Source organism: Trachurus japonicus, chromosome 5 (genome assembly GCF_045865225.1).
Source record: "Trachurus japonicus isolate A0001 chromosome 5, Traja_1.0".
Taxonomy (NCBI): domain Eukaryota; kingdom Metazoa; phylum Chordata; class Actinopteri; order Carangiformes; family Carangidae; genus Trachurus; species Trachurus japonicus.
Window position 1 is genome coordinate 1,712,786 of NC_140911.1, and position 20,823 is coordinate 1,733,608.

A 20,823-nucleotide genomic window follows, 5' to 3' on the forward strand; every position below is an offset into this window, starting at 1 on the left:
TTATGACTGCTTATTTCTTTATTAATAAATAACAAATTGTACATATTACATTTTTTAAATTAACTTGAGTTGTAACAGGGTAGGTGTAATAAGCTATGCTTCAGCCTACGCCTTTTCGGTCCAAATGTCTATTATACATTTTCTTTCTCTGTTTACTTATTGGGCTGGGCTGGGCTGATGTGTCAGTGCATTTCACCAGGGCTGTAATCAACCAAAGAAATTCTTGGTCGACTGAAGCCCTGAAATTTAGACTAAAAATCAACTAATCGTGGAGAAACTGAAATTAATTACACACTCCGGTCTGTCGGCCCTGATGGCGTTTTGCATCACGTGCATCTCTGCAATATCACAGCCCATGATTTCCAAAATTATACTATGTGTTAATGAAAGAGGCAGAGACCGACCTGTTGGCAGTAGGAGTCGAACACGGTGAAGGAGAGCTGGTACATTAATCCTCCAAACGGCACCACGGCCGCGTCAGGAGAACGGAGCAGAGTCTGAGCCAGAGCCAGGACGGACGAGAAGTAGCTGCGCATCACCTGGAGAGACAAAACCAGCTGTTAAAGGGATAGTTCACCCAAAATTGAAATTGAAATTGGCTTCTCTGAGTTACAGGGGGTCTCGGCGTAGCAGTGCATGTCCATATAACGGTTGCAAATGGATACCAACTGTCTTCATAACAAAAAGACACACCAAATAACATCCAGATACCTCCATGCTGCTCGTATGTAATGTCCCTCTTGTATTGAAGCCCCCGATATTTGATTCTCCGAAATTTGGACGGACCAGGAAGAGGAGCTTCCGCTACAAACAAGCTTGAAATATAGACTTTATTTAATTTTTTTCGGAACAATTTCGCATTTCGGGGCTTCAATACAAGACGGACATTACATATGAGCAGCATGGAGGTATCTGGATGTTTTTTGGTGTGTCTTTTTGTTACGAAGACAGTTGGTATCCATTTGTAACCGTCCATTTGAATTTTGAGTGAACTATTCCTTTAACACCACTCAGCTAAACGTGTGTGTGTGTGTGTCCACCTGAGCGTAGTCCCTGAAGGTCCTCTGCAGCAGAGCGTCCTGCAGCAGCCCCGTCCGCACTTTGAGCTTCAGCAGCCGCTCGGCTCCTCGGCGGCTCTGGTTGGAGTTGGTGGAGTGGAGGATGAAGAGCAGCAGCAGGTCGATCACCTGGAGGAGAGATGGAGAGACAGAGAGAACAAGGCAGAGACATGAAACACACACACATAACGTACCGTATGTTATAGTATATGTAAAGACTGAGGAGACTCCTCTCACCTTGTGGTCGTCTGCTTCGTCCACAGCCTCGATCGCCTGGTCAACAACGACACAGTGAGTCAGTGGAGTTACTGTCATTACAAACTCACACACACACGTGGGTTTTTCACTTCTGACATTACAAGAAAAAGTCGTAATTTTTTGAGGGAAAAAGGAAAAGTCATAATTTTACAGGGGAAAAGTAAGACGGAGTATTAGGGCCACATTGAGAAAAAAACAAAACACAGACTTCGAGAATAAAGTCATAAATTTACGACTTTATTCTCGAAGTTTGTGATTTTTTTATTTGTCAATGTGGCCCTAATATAATACTACGTCATAGAAAAGTCATAATTGTACGAGAAAAAGTTATGTTTTTTTTTTTTTATGAAATAAATCGTAATATACCAAGAAAAAGTCATAATTTTTTGAGGAAAAAAGAAAAGTCATAATTTTACGGGGGAAAAGTACAACGTAGTATTAGGGCCACATTGAGAAAAAAAAACACAGACTTCGAGAATAAAGTCGTACATTTCCTACGGGAAAAAAGTCATAACATTACGAAAATAAAGTAGTAAATTTACAACTTTATTCTCGTAATTTATTTGTCAATGTGGCCCTAATACTACGTTGTAGAAAAGTCATAATTGTACAAGAAAAAGTCTTTTTTTTTAATGAAAAAAGTCGTAATTTCACAAAAAATAAAAAAAATTGAGAAAAAGTCACAATATTAAGAGAATAAAGTAATTTTTTTGTTTTTTTGAAAAACGTCAGAATTCGACAAGAAAAAGTCATAATTTTTTGAGGAAAAAAAAATGTCATAACTTTACGGGGGAAAAGTATTAGGGTCACATTGAGAACAAAACAAAACACAGACTTTGAGAATAAAGTCATAAATTTACAAGAATAAAGTGGTAAATTTACGAGAATAAAGTCGTACATTTCCTACGAGAAAAAAGTCATAACATTGCGAGAATAAAGTTGTAAATTTCCAACTTTATTTTCGAAGTTTGTGATTTTTTTATTTGTCAATGTGGCCCTAATACTCTGTTGTAGAAAAGTCATAATTGTACAAGTCATGTTTTTTTTTTAATGGAAAAAGTCGTAATTTTACAAAAAATAATAATTTTGAGAAAAAAGTCACAATATTACGAGAACTAAGTCATTATTTCACAAGAAAAGGTCATAATCTTTTAGAAAAACGTCAGAATTCGACAAATGTCATACTTTTAAAAAAAAGGATGTTTTTCACTTCTGACATGTGGCTGTTATTACATCAGTATCATTTAAACAAGAAGCCTGAGTTATTTACAAACATCTGGAATCAGTTTCATGTTTAGTAATCGTAACATTTACCAGGTATTTCTGTGTTTTTAATATTAATCTGCCTGCTCATATTATCATCCTTCTATTTTGTGCCTTTGTTTCGCAGGCTTTACCAACACGAGATGTCTGACATCTGTTCTTTCTTTCTTCTAGCAATTTGATTTCATTTGTCTTTTTTCTGCCTGGTGGCTGCGTTTTACTTTGTTAAGACATTTTCCACCTGTCGTTACTGAGAATCTCATTCAGACAGTGACTGTGTTGTGTTTTCAGGTCAGATAACTTTGAATATGTTTGTGTGTAGAAGTATGTATGTAAAAAAAGATGTTTGAATATGTTTGGTCCAATAACTTATTTGACCTAGAAATGACCGGGCCGACTGTGTGACTGTTGACTCTGCTGTAGATGTAGATGTTTAATAAACTTGTGTTTAGAAGTTCATTCTCTCCGTCTCTCACCTTGAGCCAGGCTTCAGAGATACTCTTCTGGAATCTGACGGCAGACTTGATGCCGTCCAGGATCAGAGTGACGCTGCTGCCGGCGGCTGCTGCTGCTGAGGACGAAGACGAGGACGAGGACGAAGACCTGCATGAAGGTAATTAAAGTTATTTTATCTGAAAAAAACAAATAGTCAAAACCTCTGAAATTTTAATTTGAATATTTTTGTCTCATCATCACAACTCCTCAGCCTTTAGGAGTATTTTATGTTTTAAGGACGGGCAATGATTTTCAAATAATCGAATAGTTTATGAGACAATCGTCTTGTCTGAAAGAATGTAAATGTTCCTTTTTACTGCGGCAGAAGGAGAAACATGGAGAGACTCCTACAGCCTCAGGAAGTGAAACCGAGGAGCAGCTCAGACCCTGCACGGTGACGACTGATGAGGAATATCGACGTGGGTTTTTAAGACAGGAGAGCTCGTCCGTCTTGCGCTGGTCCAAGAATTTCACCGTGCGTGCAGAGGCTCATGGGAAATGAAGTCTTCGTAGTCCCTTTAATTAATCTTAATAATTTATTACTTTTACACCTCAGAATGTTCAAGCAGCAACCTGTCACCTTTTCTGCACCGTCAATTTGAAATAATGTTCTGTTTTTGAATAAAGAGACGGAAAGTAAAAATGCTTTTTTTTAAAAATCTGATTAATCAAAAAAATAGTAGATTATTAAAATAATCGTTAGTTGCAGCCCTAGCACCGACATTTTTAAATGATCTTTATTTGTGCAAACACTTAATTATTTATTTATTGATTGATTTTTAGCTCTTTGCTGCTATAGGAGACTGCCGAACGAAATTTCGTTGTATATGTTTTTTATGCAATGACAACAATAAACTTAAACTTAAACTTAAACTTAAGCACCGACATTTTTAAATGACGGACTGCTTGTTTTTCAGTCGGTGATTTAAAACGACGGGCTGGTGGCACCGCTCCTTGTTTCAAATGACGGACGAGAGTGAGTGAGACTGAAATAAGAGGTCGTTGACAGACAGACGCTCCCATAGACTCTCACTGACGCACGCCATGCAAAGGTTCAGGAACCGTTTGACTTCACGTGAATCGATGCTCGGTACTTGTTTGGATTCAGTCAGTACCAATAAAAGTACTGAGTTCAGTTGCCCATCCCTAGTTGTGTCATGTCGTGTTGTGGTGTGTTGTGGTCTTACGCTGCAGCTCCTTTGCTCTTCATGCGGCTCTGCGACGGCTGCAGCGCCGGGGGGAGGACACACTGCTCCAGCTCCAGCTTCTTACGGAGAAGAGTCACCACCTGGACGCAAATAAAGATAAAACACAATAAAACACCGTCTGGACCTGAGCTCAGCTTCACATTAATGACAATATAATAAAACTATATCATATTGTGTTTATTAGCGAGGAGGTCAAACCTCGTAAGCGTCGGCGGCGGAGACGGAGTGCAGGATGAACTTGACGACCACGGGAAGATCCTCCAGCTGCACCGCCGCCAGCGTTGCCATGACTGCCGCACGCACCTGAGGTCACACACAGAGACAGGAAGTAGGTCACCAGGTTGTTTAAAGAGTGAGGGTGTGAACTAGAGAGAGAGAGTGTGTGTGTGTGTGTTACCTCCGACAGCAGAGAGGAGCTGAGGTTCAGGCTGGACAGAGCGTCGAGGACGGGAACGGTCAGCTGAGTGTTGGTCTGAAGCAACGAGCTGCACAGAGAGGAAGAGGAGGAGGAGGAGGAGGAGGAGGAGGAGATGATGATGTTCACTGACTGAGGAGTTTCAGAAAGCAAAGTGTTTTCACTACATTTCCCATGAGCCTCAGCGCGCACTGTGGAATTCTTAGGACCGGTGCAAGACGGACGAAAGAGAAAACATTTGCCAAGAATGTTTTCATTGATCAAGAACGAAAGTTCCATTGTTCGCTATAATATAATTTTTTCCAGTTTTTATTTGGACCTAACCACCTGCTGATCGGCGGCGCTAACCCTGGGCGGAGGGATACGTGAGTTGGTTAGGTCCAAATAAAAACTGTGTTTTTCCTGCACTTTGAAGGGCTGGAAAAAATTATATTATAGTGAACAATGGAACTGTGTATTTATTTTCAGGTAAAACCTCTTTTAGGCCGTGAAAATAGGCCGTTTCTTTGGGTCCATTCACAACACTGTATGTTGTAAATCTCTGGGCAGGGCTATTATGGGCTGGCGTTGCTAACGGGAGGAGTGCAGAGAGTCTTCTACTGCAATTAAAGTACTTAGGGGCTATTTGTAGATCATACAACCCCACTTTAAAAACATGCTACTATCCCTTTAACACTAGATGATAACAGGTTAACTGTGAGCTGCAGCTCTGAGCCTCTGAGCCTCAGACTCTCCGTACTTGAGCTCTGCTGCGATGTCGTGGTGCTGGGAATCCTCCAGGATCTCCGGCAGACTGGTGATGATGTCGCGCTGCACGTCGACGGGGGCGACCGACACCAGCTCCATCAGCTTCACAGACAACTCCTGCAGACAGAGACACAGTCAGAGGGTTAACCACACGATGAACACATGATGAACACATGATGAACACATATGGCAAGTGGATTTAACATTTAAAAGCTAAGTTTGACTCTCCAGAATGAACATTGTAGATATCAACAACGTCTTTCTGGTCGTAACTACATTTTGAATAGTTGGATTTTTTTATTCCAGATATCTGTAATTCAGTTTTGCCTCTTGTCAAAAAGAACATTTCAGATCCACAACTACGTTCTTCCTATAGGACAGATGACGTCACTGTAACCATTCATGTGTATGGGGTTTGTCATTACAGATATCTACAATTCAGTTGCAGATATCCACTATGTGAATTACAGATATCTGTAACTGAATTACCACTAGTACTAATTCCAGTTTGACGTCATTTCTCCTAGTCAAAACTTACAGATATCTGAAAAGGGACATGTAGATATCTTTAGTGGAGGTGAATTAAAGATATCTTGAACTGAAATTATGACTAGTCAGAATCAAATTGTAGATATCTCAAACTGGAATTATTAGTACTAGTTGTAATTCAGCGGATATCTGCAACTGAACTGTAGATATCTGTAATGACAAACCCCATACACATGAATGGTTACAGTGACGTCATTTGTCCTAGGAAGAACGTAGTTGTGGATCTGAAATATTCTTTTTGACAAGAGGCAAAACTGAATCACAGATATCTGCAACTCAAATCCAGTCTGGCTTTTAAATGTTAAACTGGCTTATAAGTCATATAACCACACGTCTCCATCGGCTCTGATGACACATGATGAACACATGATGATGAACACATGATTACAGGCTGTAACTAAGTGAACTCCACCTTGCTGTCCACCACTCTGTCCAGCCACTTGAGCTGGTTGATGATGACCCGAGGGAGAGAGAGTCCTCCGTCTGCAGAGCTGAGAGCAGAACGACAGGACGACATCATCACGTTTAGAGGAACACACACACACACACACACACACACACACACACACACGTCAGAGATGATGATGTCACTGCTGTAAGGCGACCTCATGTCTACACACTGACCCGTCCAGCATGAACTCAGGGAGCTTCTCCAGCAGCGTGTTGATGACCGCCGTCTGGACACAGACACAGAGGAAACAGGGTTAAGCTGTTGTTACACTGCAAAAACTCTAAATCTTACCAAGAATATGACTTATTTTTAGTCAAAACAAATCTAATTCTACCTAAAATAAGTCATACATAAAAAAGTAGCTTGTTTTTAGACACTTTTTACTTCTTTCAAGCAGATTTTCACTTGAAATAAGTAGAAAAATCTGATAGTGGAGCAAGTTTTTCTTTCTTATTACAAGCACATAAAACTTGCTTTCACTGGCAGATTTTTCTACTTATTTCAAGTGAAAATTAGTTTGAAACAAGTGAAAATGATCTAGAAACAAGTTAATTTTTAGGTGATGGGTCTTATTTAAAGTGGAAAGAGATTAGTTTTGACTAGAAATGAGACATTTTGACAAGAAATAAGACAAATATTCTTGGAAAGATTTTGAGTTTTTGCAGTGTAGATGTTGTGTTGTGCAGGAGAGGATCTGACCTGCAGCATCTCGATCCCCAGCAACATCCGCAGCAAACTCTCCTGGAAGGAGCTGACGCAGCTGCAGTATGGGAGGAGGACAGGTGTGTTAGTCACACACACAGACACAGACACACACAGACACAGACACACACACTCACACTAGGGCTGTCACTTTTTATTCGACATTCGAATATTCGTTCGAATGTGGGGGGAAAAGTTCGTATTCGAGCAGTAATGACCTGCTCGATATGCAGGCTGCAGCAAAGATACTCTATTTACCGTCTTTGGCTGCAGTGCCCGGTGCCTGCATAGCGCCGCGGAACGTCCACCGGACGCGGAAGGGCCGCGAACAGCCGAGAAGCGGAGCCAGTTTACTTTCTGTGCCCATATTAACCGCTGGTGTGGTGTCGCGGCGTGCACCTCCGCGGCCGGCTCGCGCCGTGCAGCGTCTGGTCTATTTTGTGCGAGAGCCGCGAGCAATCGCGTCAAGCTGGGCAGGAAGTCAAACATGAAACAACGAGAGTATCCGGTCAATTTTCAAAATAAAACACCGCGACTGTGTGTGCTGCGGCTGCGGCGGGGGAGGGGGGGGGTAATATTTGAATATATCCGAACAAATTACGGGTCATTCAATAATCTTTCGAACCTCATTTTTCTAAAAACTGACAGCCCTAACTCACACACACACCTTGGACACAACGTTACAGCTGAAACCTCATCTACCATAAAGTCTCCAACAGACTCTGGTCTCCTGTTCTGGACCGGGAAGTTAGAAGTTAGAAGTCGGGTCTGTTTCTATTTCTACAAGTTCTTGTGAATGAACAAAACGTCTCCCATGATCACTTGTTTGAGCCCTTTCTAATGGCGCTTTTCCACTACACAGTCACGGCTCAGCTCGGTAAAGTTGCTTTTCCACTACAGCTGAGTTCTTCTAGTTCCTCCTCAGCGGGGGCGGGGTCGGCACGGGGGTGATCGCGGAGGCGATCACGGGGCCGCATTGTCTCTCTCTCTTTTTTCGATCCGCTCGTCAGCTCCAAATTCACTGGTCTGCAGCTCGTTAACAGACCACAGTCTTGTTTTACACACAGCAACATTTAAAGTTACATTGCGGAGTTTTTCGGCTTTAAAATACGGGTACGAATCACCGCCCCCCCCTCCCCTCTGCGTCGAGGGAGAGACGTGGTGGGTAAAAGCGAAACTTATGGTTCTCCTTCGGTCGTTGTCACCCCCCCCCCCCCTTTATTTATTTATGTATTTACCCGGCGTCTCCGTCCGGCAGCTGTGGGACACACGGGAGGAGACAGTTCCTGAACCGGTCCTGGTCCTCGATGTGAGACTCCAACCCGCTGACGAACTCCTGGACGATCTGAGCAGCAGAGGAACACACCTGTGTGTCAGCGTGTGTGTGTGTGTGTAGGTGTGTGTGTGTGTGTGTGTAAGTGTGTGTGTGTGTGTGTGTAGGTGTGTAACAACAACACTGTTCTGTACTCACTCCTGGAAACCTGGGACTCTTCTTCAGCTGCTGCTGGATTCGCTTCTGGAAAACCACCTGGTCGACGGCTGGAGAGAAGAAACACGTCAGAGGAGGAGGAACTGATGTTTCACTGTTCAGACTGAAGCTGACAGTGTGTGTGTATTAGGGATGGGCATTTAGAATAATTTTCTAACCGAGTAACCTAACCTGGTGTTACCCGGATAACCGATTACTTAATGACGTCATGTCGGTGCATAAATGCTCTCTGTCCGTCAGACAGTCGCATCACTGACACACAGCGTCGTCAGACTAAATATCAGCTGGATAATCAGAGTAGAGATGGAGTTTAAGATGCACATACGGGGCAGATGAGCATCTTTATGCCGCGGCTGCCTCGGAGGAGAAAACCTTTTATTTTTTTTAATCATTAGCGGTGCTTCTTTATTAGTCCACACTACATGTTGGTGCCTTCGCTCCTCTCTGCCTCGCATCGTCTCAGGAAATAACTGGGAAGGTTTCAGAGTGTTTGTAAACTGAAAGCAGATTTTCTAACAGACTTGATGACACCTGTCGTCTCCCTGCCGACGGTTTACACAGATTAAAGTTTGAAAGTCCGAGGCTCGATCCAAAAACGCTTTTACACAGCAGAAAATCACATTGCTTGATCCGAAACTGTTTAACACTACAAACAGCCGAACCACGGCCTGATGATGTAGTTTGATCCGACACTAGACTGTTGCTCTAACGTGCTGTTTTTTAATCCTGGGTTAACCGGGTAATAATTCATAACCGAGTAGCAGATTGCCTACTCGGGTACTCGGGTAACCGTGTGTGTGTGTGTGTGTGTGTGTGTGTGTGTGTGTGTGTGTGTGTGTGTACCGATCTGGTTGGACGAGCCTCCTTGCTGTAAAGTGACCCCGGCCTGTCTCAGAAACACAGTGAAGACGCTCTGGTTGGTTTCCTCTGCAGCAGCTTCTCTGGACTGACGACCGCCGCCGCGACTCTTCTTCACTTCTGTAAAACATATATAAATATATATATTTATTTAGTATTTGAATATGTACTGTTGCCCATGAAGGTGTAATCATTAAGTTTACAGACACATTCCTCATTTTATTCCTATTGTCAAGGTTGATTGTGGTTGAACTTTCACAGTGATATGTTTGGAAGAGATTGATCAATAAAGTTTTGAGAAGATATACATTTAATATATCAGGAATAAATCACATTGTCACAATCATTTGGTGAGAGGAGGTAAAAAACAACAACATTTTATTCCAACTATGGGCAACAGTGTGTATATAGTGAATTTATCACAGACCAAAGATATGAAAATTTGGAACAATTTTATTATATATTGATTTGACACATGTCTACATGTGATCTGTGTGTTTATATTATAGACATATTTTACATTAATATCCTGTATATCCATCATAAAGCCTGTCAGTATGTGTCTATGTATAATATTATATCCAGACGAAGGTCTGGACCAGTTTCCCAGAATGTGAAGATAAAAATGTTATATTACATCATTTTAATAAATTTACATACTGTATATGAATGAGATAAATATCATCTGACACTGTATTGTCATATAGACATTTGCAATACATGTTATAATTTAATGGACGTATGTCACTATCACTCTGGACATAAGGACAAACATGTAATCTATTACATCTCTGTGTGAGTGGTCTGAGCTTGTCAGTGAAATATGAAACATGTGATGGTCCTGTCACACATCAGTGTTATTATGGTGTGGTGTGTTGTAGTCAGTGCTGGTTATAGTATTATATGTCAGGATGTAGTCGGTGCCATGGCCCAGATGTTAGATCACACAGCTGGTTATAGTATTATAAATCAGTATATAATCAGTGCCATGATGCAGATATTATCCTGGTCCAGAGCTGATGTGACAGCAGCTTTAACCATAGACATAATGTTATATTCATGTCTATGGGTTTCAGGTTTAACTCACTGGAGGCCGGAGCAGCTCCATCTCCTTTATCCACCGAGGAGCGACGCTTTTTCCGCATCATCTACAGAAACACAACATTACAACTAGTTTCACTCAACAGTTTCACACGTTAACAACAACAGAAACACAACCGTCGACGTGCTAGCTGGTTTAGCAGCTAGTTTAGCAGCTAGCAAACACACTGAACCTGTTAAACTCATCGTGTTGTTGTGTTATTGGAAGTTTAAATCAGTATTTACAGTGAAACACGCAGCGTTAATCACAGAACAACTCCTCTCCTCCACAGACTCGTTACCAAACAAAGTTCCGCGCCAAACCAGCTGTACGTCGTTACGTCATCGACGTCACGAACGTAAGGGGACGTCAGCTAAACTCCGTAGTGTTAGCTAACGGAGCTAACGGAGCAGAAACTGACCGCTACGTCTGATATGAGAACAATGTAATAAATCGACAGTAAATGTTTCAGTTAGCTTCATTAACAGTGACTCTGACGACTCTAATGTCTGTTGTGTAGATAAATTAAGATGTTTGTTCAACGTCACAACCGTTACAACGTGTTTTATACGGTCCCTAGCCGAAGGGGGCGTGTTTTTACGGCGTCATATGTCAGGGGGGGCGGGGTCAAGACGCCTTATCTAATATGATATTAACAAAGGCGGAGTCTTCCGGGAGACGCTGTGTGAGTATGAAACAGACCAGAAGGAAGCGGGAGCTGCGCAACTCCGTCAAAGAGTGCAGTGTTCACCGAGATGGTTCACTCCGCTTCACGTTACCGTTAGGCCTACTTGGTTAAAAAAGAAAATAAAATAAAAGAAGAAGCTCACAAATAAGCATTATGAAATAAACAGAAATTATTAATTATTTATTATAATTATCATAATTTGACAGAATAAATAACCATCAGTCATCTGCCGTATGTATACTGAAGAATGCTAGGCCTAAATGCAAAGTACACTTACATATGTGATTTTTTAAAATTTTTTTATTCTTACTTCATTTTATTCTGTTCTTATTCTGCTTTTATTTTAGTAGGCTAATAATATTTTTATTCATCTTGATCCATTTCAACTTCTATGTAGCAGCTATATCACACTTTTTGTTGTTTTTCTCTATTCAGTACGACGGAGTACTAGGGCCACATTGAGAGAAAAAAAACCCCACAGACTTCGAGAATAAAGTCATAAATTTACGAGAATAAAGTAGTACATTTCCTACGAGAAAAAAGTCATAACATTACGAGAATAAAGTCGTAAATTTCCGAGAATAAAGTTGTACATTTCCGAGAATAAAGTCGTACATTTCATACGAGAAAAAAGTCATAACATTACGAGAATAAAGTCGTAAATTTACGAGAATAAAGTCGTATTTCATACGAGAAAAATGTCATAACATTACAAGATAAAGTCGTAAATTGACTTATATAAAGTCGTAAATTTACGACTTTATTCTCGAAGTTTGTGATTGTTTTATTTGTCAATGTGGCCCTAGTACTCCGTCGTAATTCAGGAATTTGTAACGAAGAAATGTTTTCCTCTGATGATCAATTAAGTAATTCTGAATCTGAATCTGAATCCGACAAACTAAATTATTAAATTCATAGACTTTTGTGACCATGACTTAAAGCAGCAGTAAGCGATCCGGTGGTTTTGTCTAACTTCCTGTCAGCAGATGGAGTTAGCAGTCCCCGCCCTCGTCCCTACGTCACCACATTCACGCGCATCCCTTGGCAGCACACACACAGAGAGGACTGCCCCTTTATGCCGTTCTCTCTCCTCATTGGATAAAGGTTGTAGGATACAAGGAAAGTTTTCTCCTGGGCTCAGAGCAGAGCAGAGTGACTGACAGACCCGTGTTTCAGACCAAACACTCTATAGAAGTGATTGCTGTCGGAAGATACAACTATTTAAGACTTAGATTAACACAAATATTCCACTTACTTCTGCTTTAAATTCATAGACTTTTGTGACCATGACTTAAACTCCTCTATAATATTTGTAATTTCTATTATTTCATTTCAATTTTACGTAGCCTACAATTTGATAGTGTATTTTTTTTTCCCGTATTAGCGCGATGGTGCGATCCCCAGGCCGTAGCTGTGTTTGCAGGGTGTGAACCATCTGAGTGAAGACTCGCTCTTTGATCCGGATTCAAAGGTTGACTCCGGGAGCCTCGGAGCACCAGACCGTCTGAAGGAGACTCGGTACCGGTCTAATCTCATCTAATCTAAACTAACTAAAGAACCAGCTCCAGCTTTCACCACCATGGCCTCTAGGTTCCACAGCCTGACAGCGAAGCTCCTGAGCGGGGAGACTCTGAGCTTCTCCTCGCTGAAGGGGAAGGTGGTGCTGATAGAAAACGTGGCTTCTCTCTGAGGGACCACCACCAGGGATTACACCCAGATGAACGAGCTGCAGCAGCGCTACGGCGCCAAGGGGCTCGTGGTGCTGGGCGTGCCCTGCAACCAGTTCGGACACCAGGTAAAACACACACACCTGTAGACTATACACACCTTTTTTTTCTTTTTTTTCTTTCAAGCCAAGGCACATTTATTCGGATAGCACAATTCATACATCAGGCAATTCAAAGTGCTTAACAGAGGCATAGAAATACATAAAAAATGGAAAAAACTAGCTACTCATTTTGCAATTTTAAACCGTATACAGCAATTGCTTCAACTATTTGCATAATGTTACTTTCATAGAAAAGTTCATGATTAAAATGATTAGTAATTTTAAGTTTGCAATATCATATTTCTTTTTTCTTTTAATTTTTATGTAGACTACACACCTGTAGACTATAACACACCTGTAGGATTCACACCTGTAGAATAAAATAAAACCAACCTGTAGGTCCAGACCTCTGAGCGTCCAGGGAAGTGCACGACAGTTTACATAACTTTTATTTGTCATTCGAAAAACAAACATTTTGCAGTGAATGTAGGCTATGAACCAAATTTAGTTTCCGTTGCTTTGATACTGATAAAACCAGAGAATAATAATTTACAAAAAATATGAAAATACATGGAAAAAAGACAGGAAATGGACCGAGTATTGCACACGAGAACAGAACAGTCTCGACCAGTCATAAAAAGGCTTTTATGTTTTATTTTTTTACTATGAATTCTGACATTGTCATTTAGGCTATTTCCCAGGGAACAGCCTCCAGTGTTTTTTTATTCTAACTGTTGTATTTTCAGTTTTAGGTGAAATGAGTAGAGTAGAGAATCTTTATTGTCATTATTTTGGATAATGAAATTGCTTAAAAACACAAAGGTACAGTAGCTACAGTAAATGAGATGATAATTAAGCCTCAAAATGACTTTATTTTTACTCACATAGAAGATGATTGTAGATTTATATCATATTCAACTCTGTTTTACACTTTACAGGTTGAATTTGACTCTAATTTGAAGTGATTTAACTTTATGAACACATGTAACTCTGCATGAACTCGGTGTGTGAGGTGAAGAAGCAGGAAACTGGATCAGTGACTCAGTGTTTTCTCACCGCGTCGCCTCAGTAGTTTTATCTACAGGTGAATGAACAGGTGAGAACAGCAACAATAGGGATGATTATTGATTAACCTGAGGCGACTGAGGCTCCTTCTTACCTGAGACCATAGATATATATATATATATATACTGACCTGAGACTTATTGTTGCTCTGAGGAGGAAGTGAGACGCACAGTGAAAGGGGGGCGGGGCCTAAAGATGCGGGGGGCGGGGCTTAATTTACATAAAGCAAAGTCACAGTGAACATGACAAATCTGAATAAGTCTTTGTGGGCATTAGATGGTTTTATTGAATAGATCAGATTTTTAAAAAGAAACATGACAATTAATATTTTCTCATTTTATATATTTATTGTCAAGTTTCTTTCTTTTTTATCTATTTTAAATGTAAAATTCTGCACTTTGTCAGTGGTTCCTTCTGGTGCCACTTTTAAATCAAATCAAATCAAGGTCATAAGGTATTGATTTAATAACCAAAAATATATAACAATAATAACATTTAGTTGTATAGCACTTTTTGCAGAGAAAGCTCACACAGTGTTTTACAATAAAAAGTTTAGTTTTTCTTAAGGTGGGATTTGACCCAGTTTATTATTTTAAACACATGAAGTGAAGAGGAACCTTTTTGTTTTTTACTTGAACCGCTGCTTTTGAAGAACTCACTATGAGATTCAGTCACTTGACTTTGCTGCAACACTTCCTCCTTTACTTCCTCTATGAACCGCTGTCAGTATGAACCGCTGCCTCCTTCTCCTCCTTCCTCCTCCACCATAATCTCATAGCTTCGCTCTGTTAACTCTTTTCTAGCAAATCACCAAATTCACCAAAGTAAAAGTGTTCACCAACATAAAACTTATAAAATAGACATTAACTTGTAATACAATTAGGCTAGTGGTGTAGTCTAATTTGTTTCAGTGGGTAAACTGTGTGCAGTATAGATAGATAGATAGATAGATAGATAGATAGATAGATAGATAGATAGATAGATAGATAGATAGATAGTTTTGTTGTAGGAAAGGCAGCTTTATTTATTCAGCGCATTTCATATCAAGGGGCGACTCAATGTGCTTTACATAAAAACAAAACATATATAGTAGGCCTATATAAATAATAAAAACTAGACTAAAATAGAGCATAAAATATGAGTTTGCAGCATGAAATATTGATTTGTATTAAAAACAATGAAGAGGATTTCCAGTGCCAATCCAAGATTAGGATTTAAAGTTCTTTAAAAGAGCTCAACATGAAAACATAAATGTTTTTAACCTGGGTTTCAAAATGCTTAGAGTTGGGTCTGATCTCAGTTCTGCTGGTCGACCACATGTGTAGTGGGTAGGCTATACTGAGTAGGCCTATATAATAATAAACTTAATATATACCTTATCACACAGACTACACCACTGAAACAATAGAAACAGAATGTTAACTTAATGGCTCTGGGACTTTCTTGTAAATTATATTCCTTAATCGATTAATCGCACAATAATCGATTATTAACTATTTTGGTAATCAAATAATCGGTTTGGCTAGTTTTTTAAAGCAAGAAAGTCCAGATTCTCTGATTGCAGCTTCTTCAATGTGAATATTTCTGGTTTCTTTGTTCCTTTATGACAATAAACTGAGTCTCTCTTTGGTTTGTGGACAAAACAAGACATTTGAGGACGATGTCGTCTGGTGGTTTGAGAAACACTGGTTGATGTTTTTAGACATTTTATTGACCAGACAACTAATCAATTAATCGTTTAAATAATCAACAGATTAATTGATAATGAAAAAAAACGTTAGTTGCATTAATATTTCAGTATACCCACTACAACAAAGCTATCCAAAGTTTTTCTTAAACTTTTTTACATCAATAAATTAGACCACGGACCCCCGTTGGACAAAACTTTGAAGCAAACACCAGAAATACACAAATATTTGTTCTTTTAGTCAGTGTACGTTCATTTTGGGGCCAATGGCGCAAATTTTTGGAAATATTGTAGAGCAATAATGAGATTCAGTCACTTGACTTTGCTGCAACACTTCCTCCTTTACTTCCTCTAAACCGCTGCTCCTCCTCCTCCTCCTCCTTCTCCTCCTTCCTCCTCCTCTTCCACCATAATCTCATATCTCCTTCTCCTTCTCCTCCTCCTCCTTCTCCTCCTTCTTTCTCAGGAGAACTGCAAGAACGAGGAGATCCTGCTCTCCCTGAAGCACGTCCGTCCTGGAAACGGCTTCGAGCCCAAGTTCCAGCTGCTGGAGAAGGTGGACGTGAACGGGAAGGACGCTCACCCTCTGTTCTGCTTCCTGAGGGAGAAGCTGCCGTTCCCTAGCGACGAGCCGTGGGCCCTGATGAACGACCCCAGGTTCATCATGTGGAGCCCCGTCTGCAGGAACGACGTGGCCTGGAACTTCGAGAAGTTCCTGGTGGGACCGGACGGAGAGCCCTTCAAACGCTACAGCCGCAGATTCCTCACCAGCGACATCGAGGCCGACGTCAAGAAGCTGCTCAACCTGGCAACCTAACAACCACAACCAGCCAAACACGGCAAAAACTCTACATCTTTCCAAGAATATCTGTCTCATTTCTAGTCAAAACTAAACTCTTTCCTAAAAATCACCTAAAAATGAACTTGTTTTTAGATCATTTTCACTTGTTTCAAACTAATTTTCACTTGAAATAAGTAGAAAAATCTGCCAGTGAAAGGAGGTTGTTTTGTGCTTGTAATAAGAAAGAAAAACTTGCTCCACTATCAGATTTTTCTACTTATTTCAAGTGAAAATCTGCTTGAAAAAAGTAAAAAGTGTCTAAAAACAAGACAATAATATAAATAAGACAAATATTCTTGATAAGATTTTGAGTTTTTGCAGTGCAAATACTGCAAAAACTCAAAATCTTTCCAAGAATATCTGTCTTATTTCTTGTCAAAATGTCTCATTTCTAGTCAAAACTAATCTCTTTCCACTTAAAATAAGACTCATCACCTAAAAATTAACTTGTTTTTAGATCATTTTCACTTTTTTCAAACAAATTTTCACTTGAAATAAGTAAGTAACTGTCAGATTTTTCTACTTATTTCAAGTGAAAATCTGCTTGAAAGAAGTAAAAAGTGTCTAAAAACAAGCTGCTTTTAATGTGATGAGTCTTATTTTTAGCATAATGAGATTTGTTTTGACTAAGACAAATATTCTTGGTAAGATGTTAGAGTTTTTTCAGTGACCCAGCCGTCCTGAAGAGAGACTCTGACCTTTGACCTGCCGCTGCTCCTCCGCTCCGCTCCGTGTCTCGGAGCGCCGGTCCTCTACCGGATGAAGGCGTCCTCTGAATCCAGCTCCATGCGAGGAGGACGTCTGAAGGTCGTAGAGGCCGGGACGCTCAGATTCACCGGGCGGGGCCGAAGCACCGATGTGATGTGGTGTCAGTCCTCACCTGCAATAAACCTCTCATTTTTACTAACCTCTGTGTGTGTGTGACTGCCTCTATGAGTGTTTTTTATTTTTTATAGGATTTTGACATATCACCTTTCTCCAAAAATTAATATTTTCTAGATATAGATGTAAAGGGACAGAGGTTTTCTTTCATTTAAGCCATAAACCATAGTTGTGGGATTAGTACTTCTGTAGTTATAAAGCTTTAATTGCAGTGATACAAAAACAGGCGGAAATTGCCAAAAATGGCCTCTGCATGAAGAGGTTAAATTCTGGCTAGAAGGACCCACTGAAAAACTGCAGAATTTTACATTTAAAATTAAAAGGGACAGTCCAACATTTAGTCAGATCCTCCTCTCACCATAACCCCGATACTGCCCTACAAAGGAAAGAGGCAGTAACATCATTTTTTTTGGTCAAAAATGAGTTATATCATTTTTCTGCCATTAAAGACATCCTTTGTCATGTGGAGAAATAATTTCTTTAAAAATGTGTTCATAATTAGGGTGGTAATTACAGTAACTGCTAAAAAAAACCCCCATAGAAACCAAGGTAAACAACAGTAACTTCAGTTACTGTATTCTTCCGTTGTTAAGAATAACAGAACAAGATGCTGTTTCATTGTATTTCATCATCAGACTGAGGATTTGATCATATTGACCATTATACTGCTTTTAAAAGCTACAGTTACAAGATAAAACAGAAGTTACTGCCTTTTGCTTTGGTTTGACCCAGTATATTCTGGTAAGATATACAAAGGAAGACGACAGTAACGGCCAAATAAGGGTCAAAGGTCAAATCACTTTTGGAAGTTACTGCCTTTCTCTTTTGTAGGGCAGTACAGCAGTAGGTTCATCACCTTTAATTATCGGTGCATGTTGTTTTGAGATGGGTGGGGCAGTATTTCTGCCTTTCCCTCCGTCTTTCCCTCATCAAATACACAATCCAACAACTCCACAACGCTCTGGTGGACAAGTTGTGAGCTGCACATTCACCACGCTATGAGATAATAACACAACGTTACCACACAGAGTTGTTTTAGAGGGAAATGCAGCCGGAACTACATTCCAGACACGGCTGCTGCTGGGCGGAGGGATTTCAGAAGAGAAAGTAGTTCAGAGTATTTGCTTCATGTGTCGTCATGTTACACAATTATACGTTCTTATCTCATAGCGTGGTGAATGTGGAGTAAATCCCCGTACTCATGACCAGCTTATACCAGAAATGGACAAAGAGTACTGTATCTGCACACTTGCATCAGATCCAAATGTGCAGATACTCGACTTTTTTGTACATTTAACATTTAAAAAAAGAAACTTGACAATAAATATTTCAATACAAAAACAGTAGTTTAAAAACTTAACAACCCTTTAAAAAGCATTTCAACTTTAAGATTTCATGACAGCAGAAGTTTAGCAACAATGAAAGGATGGATTATGTTTCTATTGTCTCATTGTGGAGCCTCGTCCTTCACATGTTTATTGAATCACTTCATCAGCAGCACAGACGGATCAGGAGTCGGATTCATCAAGTGTCTGAAGAGAGACGTTCTAGTCTTACAATTTCAGGCAAATAAACTATAGTTTCTTCATATTTTAGGTCTAAAACAATGAATCTGGAGATTTGTGAATGGTGAGACTTTGTATTCCAACTCCATTTACAAACATGTCGTCTTTCTTGAAGTGAACAAACCCCTCGGTGGATGTTTGAAGACATGTGACGCTGTCTGGTTTATGGGATGTCAACAGCCTGAACATCGTTTGGACATTGCAGGTTTCATCTCTGTCTCTGATTTAATGAGACGTCGTCTCACCAACAACATGACATGAATTAATGAACTAGAAACATTAGGAACTTTTATTTTCGATGAATTCCCATTGTAAATATTTAGTATTTTGTAGATTACTGTCAAAATACAGTTGAATATAAACTCCCATTGGTGATTTAACTGTTCACTGAGATATGGGTATGAGTATTTCTATTTTCTTACACTGCAAAAACTCAAATATCTTACCAAGAATATTTGTCTTATTTCTAGTCAAAACAAGTCTCATCCTACTTAAAATAAGACTCATCACATAAAAAGCAACTTGTTTTTAGACACTTTTTACTTCTTTCAAGCAGATTTTCACTTGAAATAAGTAGAAAAATCTGATAGTGGAGCAAGTTTTTCTTTCTTATTACAAACACAAAAAACTTGCTTTCACTGGCAGATTTTTCTACTTATTTCAAGTGAAAATTAGTTTGAAACAAGTGAAAATGATCTAAAAACAAGTTCATTTTTAGGTGATGAGTCTTATTTAAAGTGGAAAGAGATTAGTTTTGACTAGAAATGAGACATTTTGACAAGAAATAAGACAAATATTCTTGGAAAGATTGTGAGTTTTTGCAGTGTAGAGAAGGATTCTCTTCAGTGATTGGTCGTTCCTATGGACTCATGGAAGTGACGTGTCCTGTGGTAACTCAGCTTCAGCTTCAGTCAGACTAAGAACTGACGTTTAACTGCAGCTTTTAGACCAGAACTCAACTCTTAGTGTTGTTAGGAGTAAAAACAAGGTCAGCACCAGATTAAACACCGTCCTAGATGTTGTAAGTGAGCAGATGAGAGCGTTGGAGTGGATGGATCATTAACATGCAGCCATAACTCATGTGTGGTTGCTCCCTGAGGGTTTTAGTGTCTGTATCTGATTGCACAATAAAGTTTATTGCAGTTTGTGGTCAGCAGCAGCAGGTTGAAGGTAAAGTGAGTTTGATGCAATCACAGTCCAAACACACACCAGCGTGTTGAGGCTTCCAGTCTTTATTGTACTTTGAATTCAAATATTTCTCAGTTTAAAAACAAATACTGTAGATATCGGCAATAAGATAAATATAATAATAATAAGGGACAGGAATTTGTACACCTATTTAAAATAGTGTGATTATTTACATCTTTTCATTTGTTTTGGAGTTTGAATCGCTGTGATGATTTGGGGAGAAGAAGGAAGAAGAAAACAGAGATGGTGTTTTCAACTATCTAAGGATTACAGATATGATGATGTAAAGCTTTTCTAAGTCATAGGCAGAAATGATTCATTATATTCAGGTCGTCGTCGTCTGGCGGAACGAGGTCCCGCTGGTTCAACATGCTGTTATGCAACAAAGTCTAGAGAGAGTTTACACCACAGATTTAAAGGGATAGTAGCATTTTTTTTTAAAAGTGGGGTTGTATGATCTCCAAATAGCCCCTAAGTACTTTAATTGCAGTAGAAGACTCTCTGCACTCCTCCCGTTAGCAACGCCAGCCCATAATAGCCCTGCCCAGAGATTTACAACATACAT

General features: G+C 39.8%; 2 protein-coding genes across 2 annotated transcripts in view; one reads left to right on the plus strand and one right to left on the minus strand.

Moving 5' to 3' along the window:
* fancd2 (FA complementation group D2) overlaps positions 1-10,757 on the minus strand; it is a 43,312-nt gene extending 32,555 nt beyond the window's left edge. Inside the window, exons 1-15 of the mRNA XM_085775531.1 lie at positions 10,581-10,757; positions 9,479-9,613; positions 8,618-8,685; positions 8,385-8,491; positions 7,144-7,204; positions 6,618-6,670; positions 6,406-6,484; positions 5,437-5,561; positions 4,680-4,767; positions 4,481-4,585; positions 4,262-4,362; positions 3,056-3,182; positions 1,296-1,331; positions 1,041-1,187; positions 405-539 (exon numbers count right to left, since the gene is read on the minus strand). Of these exons, the coding sequence (XP_085631657.1) occupies positions 405-539; positions 1,041-1,187; positions 1,296-1,331; positions 3,056-3,182; positions 4,262-4,362; positions 4,481-4,585; positions 4,680-4,767; positions 5,437-5,561; positions 6,406-6,484; positions 6,618-6,670; positions 7,144-7,204; positions 8,385-8,491; positions 8,618-8,685; positions 9,479-9,613; positions 10,581-10,641 (1,428 nt within the window). The 5' untranslated portion in view covers positions 10,642-10,757. The remainder of the gene's footprint in view (positions 1-404; positions 540-1,040; positions 1,188-1,295; positions 1,332-3,055; positions 3,183-4,261; positions 4,363-4,480; positions 4,586-4,679; positions 4,768-5,436; positions 5,562-6,405; positions 6,485-6,617; positions 6,671-7,143; positions 7,205-8,384; positions 8,492-8,617; positions 8,686-9,478; positions 9,614-10,580) is intronic.
* Positions 10,758-12,772: 2,015 nt separating this feature from the next.
* gpx1b (glutathione peroxidase 1b) lies at positions 12,773-17,534 on the plus strand. The gene is made up of 2 exons (XM_085775530.1): positions 12,773-13,057; positions 16,249-17,534. The coding sequence occupies exons 1-2, from the start codon at positions 12,842-12,844 to the stop codon at positions 16,597-16,599; spliced, it is 567 nt and encodes a 188-aa protein (XP_085631656.1). The 5' UTR covers positions 12,773-12,841; the 3' UTR covers positions 16,600-17,534.
* The last annotated feature ends 3,289 nt before the right edge of the window (positions 17,535-20,823 follow it).